Raw genomic sequence first — 9,201 nt, 5'->3', positions numbered from 1 at the left:
GATTTGTAAATGATTTATCTTAAGCAATCAAAATCAAACTAAACAACCGAAATGTGTATCTATGCACAGACATGACATTGATTGGTTAACACATACATCCACATACACTTTTAAATAATTAAACTTTTCATTTTAGTCATGAATAGACTCATTAACTCTCATGAATACGGCTCAATCAACTATTAAATATTAAGTTGTCAAAATATATGTAATTATTTTTTATTTCCTTGACCTAAAATAACACAAATGAAAAAGATGACCAACATTTCTTCTGCTGCAGACTTAAACTCAGGTGTAGAAAAATCCGGACTATATTTGCAAACAATGCAAAATATGTCAATGTCTTGGTCAGGAATCTGCAACCTGAAGCTCCAGAGCCACATGCGGCTCCTTCATCCCTCCATTGGGGCTCTTTGGTTTGGATAAAAATAATTTCTGTTAAAAACAAGTTTATTGTTAATTTTTTTTACTTAATCAAGTTGTTTGATTATATTTTGAATTTTAACACGTCAGATAACTGAGAAAACTAATTGTAAGAGTAGTTTAATATTATTAGGATAAGATGAAAACACATATAGATGTTTAAAATGATTCTACACCAATGTTTTCATGTTTATACTTGATAGTAAAAAGGAGGAAATGGGTTAAGCGAACCAAAGTCCTAAAATGGAAAATGTCATGTTTGATGTGACTTTCTTGCTTTTGTGACACAGGGTGTATTTTATTTTGAAGGGAATTTATGTGCTCCTGTCAAAAATAATGAAGTTCAAATTATTATACAAAGAAAATGTTATTAATTGTTAAAAAGTGGACTAAATGACTCTTTCAGAATGGAAGGTTGCAGATCCCTGATCTAAGCATAATCTGACATGTTTTATGATCTTTCTCTTCTGTTCAACCTCTATATACATTTAAAAACCTGCATACAGAGGTCACTATGCTTTCACCTGTTTATACATTTCTTTTTTAAATTAATCCATTTCCTCTTTAGAAGCTCTGCCAACACGCTTGATTCTCATTGGATAAGAGAAGCTCTCTCTCTGCTCCTCACAAGTGACTTTAACTCTAATTTTGATGATTTAAAATTGAACTGAATGAAAACGATCTGTTAGTCTTTGCTTAGTCTCTTATCTCAGGGGTCTCCAACTTGCAGCTTTTAACTGTAGTCTTTGGTGAATTTGTTTTAATTTAATTTTTATCTAATGTAGGTTTAGATTTTTATTATGTCTGATAAGCAAAATTATGGTAAAAGATTCAATTTGCAATCTTGTTATTAGAATAAGATTAAAGCAAATATTATTTTTTTGTCTTTCTTGTATTTTTATTTCATGTAAAGCTGATGCTGCAGTAGGAGGATCTTTTTTTGTCACAGGAAGTATTTTATTTTGAAAGGAATTTGATCTGCTGCAAAAATAAAAGAAGATCACATTGCTATAAATCAATTTATTGTTATACTTAAATAACAAAAAATCACTAAACATGATATTTAAAAGCCATATTTTATAAAGAAATACATTTTATAAATAAATGACTTAATAACTTCTATGTATATATTTTTTAAGCAGTGATGTGGGACTTTACTGTTCTCACAGGGTTTTGGTAAATAGAAAAAGCGCCGATTGGATCTTTAGGTGTTTCAGACCTCTGTCCTAACTGTTCTAGCTGCATTCATACAAGTTGGTGATCATACAGTGAGACAAAAATTAGACTTTTAATTTGCCTTTTCTACAAAAGGGTCTATTTTCTGTGACTAAAGTTACTCAAACAGTGAAAAATAACAAAAAATAAACCATCCAGTTTTCTTCTCTATTCCAAGAACAACTATCAGTTAGATGATTTCAAGATATTTTACTTTTCTCTTGAAAAAAAAAAAAAAAAACGACACAAGTGCACAGTGTGACAACACCACCACTGGTAAAGCATTACTGCTGTTCGAGGAAACACATTAAAAGAACTTGAGAGTTAAATAGAACATCTGCACAGGGGGGCAGCAGAGTCCATGTAACGTTTGAGTCCACTCTGTGCTGTTCAGATATGCTGCTGACTGATCACATGGAAATGTCAACAAGAAGCACAAATTGATTAATTTTTGGAGATCTGTTCCCCATCCCTGGTGGCCTTCAGGGTTAAAGATGTTGTTCCAAATGAGTTTATTAAAGAAGAAGAATTGTTTTCCATCCCAACAGGAAGTCTGTTCATTAATTCTCCTGCAGTTTATCCCATTAACACCTTCAGGTCGTGTATTTTAACAGCTGATTGTGTATCATTTAAATGTTTTAGGAGCTAAATGGTTAACGTGAGATTTGTTTCAAGAAAGTCGTGATAGAAGGCAAAATATTCAGAGCTTTTAACTGTTCTGAACCATTCTAGAGTTTGAAGATCTACCGAGTGGTTTCATGTGACTTAGCAGTTTGGGGGCAAACAAAAACATGGGGTCTCCTACAGTGGCTGTATTAACTATTTTAGTCAGGTTTTACAAAAGAAAGACACAAAAATACACAAATAATGGAACAAAACCGTTCACAGTGGAGTGAACTTTTCTTGTGATGGAGTGTTAGTGTCGCCATAAAAGAAACATATGAATTTAAATTCCCAGTTCTCTGAAATGTCTGCACCATAAACTAAACAGGTTATGTTGGATCGTCCCTGTTGAAACATTTGAAAAGACTGTTTATTTTTGATTTAAAAACTGACATTTCCCTTTTCTTTTTTTTCTTTTTTTACTTTTTTTCATATTATTACTTTTTTGTAAAATTTTGCTATTTTTCCGTTGTAATTTAACAATTTTTTTCTTGTAAAAAACGTTTTTTTTCTTGTAATTTTACAACTTTGTTCAAGTAAAATTTTGACTTTTATTTTTATTATTTTGCGATTTTATTCGTATAAAGTTTTGACTTTTTCCTTATAATTTTGTGATTTTTTCAAGTTAAAATTTTTTTTTTCTTGTAATTTTATGACTTTATTCTTGTAAAATATTGACTTTTTTTTACAATTTTATGAATTTATTCTGGTCAAATTTTGACTTCTTTCTCATGCTTTTTGAACTTTATTCTTCTTTAATTTAGACTTTTTTATATCATAGTGTTAATAATAATAATAACCTTTATTTATTTAGCACATTTCAAGATAAAAAATCACAAATTGCTTCACAGTAAAACACAGAATATAAAAACAGAATTATGAAAAAGAAATTTTGAAAATATGATTTTAGCTGCTTTTTAAAAGAAAACACTGGGTCTACAGATCTGAGGCTGAGAGGAAGGGAGTTCCATGTTTACTTTAGTCATGTACAACTTTGATTTTTTTTTTTTCCCCAAAGTTTTACAACTTTATCGTCATCCCACTTTGACTTTTTTGTTGTAATTCTGTTGTTCTTTTTCTGGTTATGTCTTCCTGCACTTTAGGAAGTGATTGCTTCTGGCAGTTACTTGCACTAAATGCGTGCTTTTTTAGTGAGTCTATCTCTTGGTAAGTCTTTCTTGGTTTGCTGTTGCTGGACTATTCCATTGCTGCAGAAAGGCGGGGGGGGGGATGAAACACTTTCATATAAATAGACTTATTCAATTTCAGTGATTTGGGTTTTTGTGAGAAAAATAATCATGGGAAATTAGATTAGACATTTTCATTTAGTATGTAGCCTGGGGCTCTCAAGGTGTTGGGGCCCAAACACTTTGGGGCCCTAGGCAAGCGCCTACCTTTGCCTTATGGTACTTCCGCCCTTGTGTCCAGATCCCAACAGAAACACTGGGGTGACTCTGGTTTTTCCAGTCCTGACTTATGGAATAATATTTCTGCAGAACTGTTGATGATATCTGACCTGAACAGTTTTAAATGTCAGTTAAAAACACACATGTAGTTGGTGGCATCTTATTGATTTTATAATTTTTAATCTCTTATGTATTTTTCTTGCTGTCAGTTTAAGCTGTTATTCTTACATGTTTTTATCTCCCTTTTGCTGTAAAGTACTTCGGTACTCTGTTGTCAAATCCTGTATAAGTAAAATTTACTTCATTTATTTATCTGAGAGTATGAAAACTAAGTTTTTCTAACATTTCGTGGACTCTGATGTTTTCTTTTTAACTAAACTACTTCAGAAGTGACTTAAGAGTTCGTTTGACTTCACACAACCCGTGTGGAGCCAGACATCTCCGACGGTCTGTGAATGCAACCCTCTGCATAAGCAGCTCCCACATGGTTTTCCACGTCCATCCCCTGCTGATCTCATGGTGGGCGGGGTCGGCGTTCCTCTGGAGCGCCCCGTCCCCTGACAGGCTCATGACGGCCAGTGAAAGTTTAGAAGGAGGTGGAGGAAGGAGCAGCTGACTTCAGACTGCAGGCTTCAGGTCCACGGAGGCAGTAAGTGGAAACATTGAAAAGCAACATCTGAGAAAACAGCTTTAAAAAAAACATTCTGCTGCATGCTGTATGTGCATTGACATGTCTTTAAATTTAATTTATGCTTTCAAGTCCACAATATTGTGTTGTGAGAGTATTAAAGATAAATAGCTAAATAACAGCTTATTTTTTTCTTCTTTTACAAACTTTTTTTTTTCTATTTTCAGATGACTTTGTTAAAGTTTCATTCATAAAAGTGAAAGATTTCTCTGTTCCTTTGTCTGCTAGTGGCGATCACCATCAGAAGAATAGCTTGCATGCTTTGAAAATGACATTTTGACCTTTTAAGCTGATGCACACATGGCCTCCAGCAGGTGGGCTTCTCACGAATGACACGTTTGAAACAAAGACGCTCCTACAAAAACTGTTTTATTAAGGCAGTTCTGCAGAGTTTGGGGGCATCGTCTTTTCTGAATGGACACTTATAGGTTTAGATCTTAGACCTCCAGCCCTCTCTGGACTCTGAACAGTGAAAGCAGACGTTGAGCTCCAAACCTGGGATAATGAGCTGCTCTGAGGGGAGCTGAGTGTGCACGCTCCACGCTGACCACATTAGGCTAATGACAACAGGGTTTTCAGCAGTTTCATTCCATGTGCTCAATCTGTGAGGTGTGTGCTAATTCCAGCTTGTGTAACTGCTGCCACGTTACATAGAGGAAAATGGAAACCCTGCAGCTCATGAGTCATCTGTGTCCTGCCAGATGTTTGATTTCTAAAGCACACATCTGTTGTGGTGTCAGTGGATCATATCAATTGCTTCATTTGTTCATAAGGATCATCTCCTTTTTCTCCCTGGAAAGATGGTTTTCATGTCAGAGTGATCCCAGCAGGAGTCGAGGCTTTGGTCTTGGGTCTGATATGTTTTCTTTGTTCTTGAATGGAAAGTCATCAACATAACTTTTTATACTGGATTGGCTTAATTTCTTACAGATTTGCCCAAATTGCTTTATTTGCTGTTTCTCAAGAGTGGACAGCACATGTAACAATTACTGATAGTTCCGGATTATTTGTAAAGAAAAAGTGGAATAGAATATAGACTCCATCTTTTAGCTGGTGTGAAGATAAAACAGTCTATTAAGTTATGATTGTAACTGTTGGACAAATACATTTCTTTGAAAAGCTCAAGAAGATCTGTTTGCATTAAACAAAAACAGTTATATAACAGCCTGACAGTAGCAATGGTTAATAGATTATTTCATGATGATACATATATATATATATAGCTAAAGCTTTATTCAGTGCAAAAGATAATACGCTTTCTCCTCCATCCATCCATCCATCCATCTTCTTGACCGCTTCTTCCCTTTCGGGGTCGCGGGGGTGCTGGAGCCTATCCCGGCTACTGAAGGGCGAAGGCGGGGTACACCCTGGACAGGTCGCCAGTCTGTCTCAGGGCCTCAATCACACACACATTCACTCACACATTCACACCTAGGGGCAATTCAGAGTCGCCAATTAACCTACGAAGCATGTTTTTGGATGGTGGGAGGAAGCCGGAGTCCCCGGTGAAAACCCACGCATGCACGGGGAGAACATGCAAACTCCACACAGAAAGGTCCCAGCCGGGAATCGAACCGGGGCCTTGTCGCTGTGAGGCAAGAGCGCTAACCACTGCTCCACCGTGCAGCCCGCTTTCTCCTCCATTAAACTATTAATGATTAATGGTATGATAAATGATTAAAATGATCGAAACTTTTATACAAATAAAGGATTTACTTAGAATCAACATGGACTCCTTAAACGCCCCATACCCCGCTATTCTTAAGACTTTCAGAGTAAACTATATCCATATATATGATCATATAATAATTCAATTCAGTTTAATTTATATTGCCCAATATCACAAAAAAATTTCCTTCATTGGGCTTTATGCCGGTAATAGAAGCAGAAGGTCGGTCATAAAATATAAGTAATAGCTAATTACTAAACTAAACCGACTAAATAAAAGTGGTTATCTCTGCTGTTGGACCCTCTCTCCCAGTAAGGAAAAAAACCTGAGTCTAGAAAAAAGAATAAACCTCAGGGATGCCCACAGGAAGGAGGGATCCTCTCCCAGGACGAGCAGGCGATTTGGGCTGTTCAAAAAGAATTAGTTTAGAATTAGTGGTCCACGGCCAGGAACAGACGGGCCACCTGGAATCTCTTCCACTCTGAGACGCGAAACGAGCCAGTGACGAGGTCCACTGCGAGGATCAGGAGCGCCGACGAGCCTCCTATATTAGCTTTAGCACACTTAAGAAACAAGTTACTGATGAAAAATGTGTTATCTTTGCTAGCTCTTTTCCTATCCAGAAGTAAGACACTTCCATGTCTGAGGCTCCGCCTTTCGCTCTTCGTGGGTGCCGCCCATTTCCTGACGTCATCCTAGGGCCGGTCTAAGCAGCGTTTCACCCCCGAAAACAGACAACATCTGGACTTTGTCAAAGATGGATGTGCATATTTTGTATGTAAAATAAAAGTGTTTAACCGATCCACAAAAAAAGTGGGTGTGAATGTTATCCCGTCCTTGTGTGCATAGTGAGTGAAATATTTCCAGTTCCATTCTCTTCTATTTCGATCAATCCTCCAGAACTTACTCATACCATTTCACTTCTCTCCTTTAGTCTTCATCAGTTCCAATCAAAATGAGCGTGCAGACAGAACTCTGGTGCAGCGTCATCCTGTTGGTGCTGATAAAGCTGGTGCAGGCCCAGTACGAGCTGCATGGCTACCCGCCGGGCTACCCTGACCCGGAGCAGGAACAGTACACCCCCCCAGTGCTGGATCCAGACACCCCCAGGATCCAGCTCCGGTTGGCGGGAGATAAGAGGAAGCACAATGAGGGGCGAGTGGAGGTTTACTACAAAGGAGAGTGGGGGACTGTGTGTGATGATGACTTCAACGTCCACGCCGCCCAGGTGGTGTGCAGGGAGCTGGGCTACGTGGAGGCTGTCTCGTGGTCGCCGTCATCAAAATACGGAAAAGGAGAAGGTATTTCTTCTGTCATGTTTGGAAGAAAATAAGCTTATTGACACTTACTGGATACTTCTTGATTTAACATTTTATTGATGGATATGCTTAAACTTTTACATATAGAACCAATAAATAGAATACCCAACATTTCTGTTTCCAAGTTTGTCATATAGTAAAAATGACTCCTCTCTCTTTTGATTCATAAGGACCCATCTGGTTTGACAACCTCCAATGCACCGGCACAGAAAAGACGTTGGCGATGTGTCGTTCTAACGGCATCGGAGTGTCTGACTGTAAACACACTGAGGATGTGGGCGTGGTCTGCAGCGACAGAAGGATCCCAGGGTTTAAATTCGTGAACTTGCTGCCCAATCATGTGGAGGTAAACTTACCTAAATGTTTAAGTTCATTTATGTCTAACGACCCACTCTGATGAAAATGGTGTTTGTAACATGTTTGTGTGGGTTATTCTCATGATGGAGGACATATATAAAATAAATTCAGCTTAAAATTGCCTTTCGGAGTAATTCTTTACTCAAAATGTTGGGAGTAAGGAGCAGACGAAAAAAATGTTGCTGTTTGAAAATGATATTTGTATTTGTGAAATAGAAACTTACGCTTCGTGAGGCACAAGCTTCCTTCGTGAACAGATGGGTGACGGGAAGTGGGGGAAGTTTAGTCCTGCCCACAACTCAGAGGTGAATTTCTAATGAACTACTGCCACTCTGCAGAAATTATGTCATCGAAATGTAGGCAGAAAAGCAGCATAACTATGATGAAAAGACCACTGTAAAACACTTTTACAATACATCAAAAGATGATCGGAGTCAGTCTTTGAAGCTAAACTGATCAAATCGAAGGTATACAAAATCATTTTTAACAGATATTGAAGATATTAATTATGGTCCCAAATACGTTTGACCAGTTTTGTGTTTCTCTCCATTTAAAAGCAATTTCTACATTCCGTATTTTCCTGAGTATTAGTCCCAAGAGCATAAAATGTCTAATCAAGAGGAAGAAAACCATTTATAACACGATCTGGAATGAGAAAAGTGTGATGTTTCAGAACAAATCCACCAAGCAGAGTGTTTATTAAAAAAATAAAATAAAAACAAGAAAACTAATCTTTTTATATTTAAAAGAAAAATAAAGAAGTTAAAGAGGAAATCAATCAGATTCTCTCCCATGTTTGTTTTGGACGACACTTCTTCTGCCACTGTCAGTGGCAAATACTTCAGATGCAGCGCCCTCTAGCGCTTGTTAGACAAAACGAAACCTGTGTTAACTGGGAAAATAAGAAATATATGAGCCTATTTATGTCTAAAAAATAAAACAAAACAATAATAAGTCGCTCCTGAGCACCCCTGGCTAAACTATGCAAAAAACTGCGACTTATGTTCCAAAAATTATGGTACTTCTTATGTCCTGCTGCTCAAATTTTCAGCTTTACCCTAGTAATGACTTTTTTTAGCTTGAAAATGTTTTTTATTTTCGTTTGTTGTTATTTTACTGTGTATTAGACCACAGTGGAAGCTTTTGTGATATTTTGGTGAATTCTTTTTTTCGGATGGTTTTGCTCTTCTGCAGCTTTCAGATAAGGAGTTTGTCTGTTCTCTCTATTTTCACCATGTAGGATTTTTAATAATGGGGCCATAACATTAAACATGAGGAATCATGCATACATTTTCTCCGAACATTCTAGGGCACATGTGTCAAAGTCAAGGCCCGGGGGCCGGATCCGCCCCTCCAGATCATTATATTTTATTGTCATGATGCCCCAATGTTATCTTGCGCTCATTTTTAACCTAAATAATTTTGACAGAATATATTTTTATGGAGAGTAAAATATTGAAA

The 9,201-nt window shown here is 37.0% G+C and overlaps 1 protein-coding gene and 1 long non-coding RNA gene across 2 annotated transcripts in view; one reads left to right on the top strand and one right to left on the bottom strand.

Annotated features, from left to right (window-relative positions):
- Positions 1 to 3,299: 3,299 nt before the first annotated feature.
- LOC118599176 lies at positions 3,300 to 4,132 on the bottom strand. The gene is made up of 2 exons (XR_004948473.1): positions 3,696 to 4,132; positions 3,300 to 3,509 (listed from the first exon to the last, which is right to left on the bottom strand). It is a non-coding gene; the product is annotated as an uncharacterized LOC118599176 (long non-coding RNA).
- A 146-nt stretch (positions 4,133 to 4,278) lies between these two features.
- loxl2b (lysyl oxidase-like 2b) overlaps positions 4,279 to 9,201 on the top strand; it is a 40,996-nt gene continuing 36,073 nt past the window's right edge. Inside the window, exons 1-3 of the mRNA XM_024276217.2 lie at positions 4,279 to 4,356; positions 6,999 to 7,365; positions 7,554 to 7,729. Coding sequence (XP_024131985.1) covers positions 7,020 to 7,365; positions 7,554 to 7,729 — 522 coding nt within the window. The 5' untranslated portion in view covers positions 4,279 to 4,356; positions 6,999 to 7,019. The remainder of the gene's footprint in view (positions 4,357 to 6,998; positions 7,366 to 7,553; positions 7,730 to 9,201) is intronic.

Source organism: Oryzias melastigma, linkage group LG9, assembly GCF_002922805.2.
Source record: "Oryzias melastigma strain HK-1 linkage group LG9, ASM292280v2, whole genome shotgun sequence".
NCBI classification, from domain to species: Eukaryota; Metazoa; Chordata; class Actinopteri; order Beloniformes; family Adrianichthyidae; genus Oryzias; species Oryzias melastigma.
Note: the sequence above shows the minus strand (reverse complement) of the source record. Positions and strands in the feature narration are given on the sequence as shown.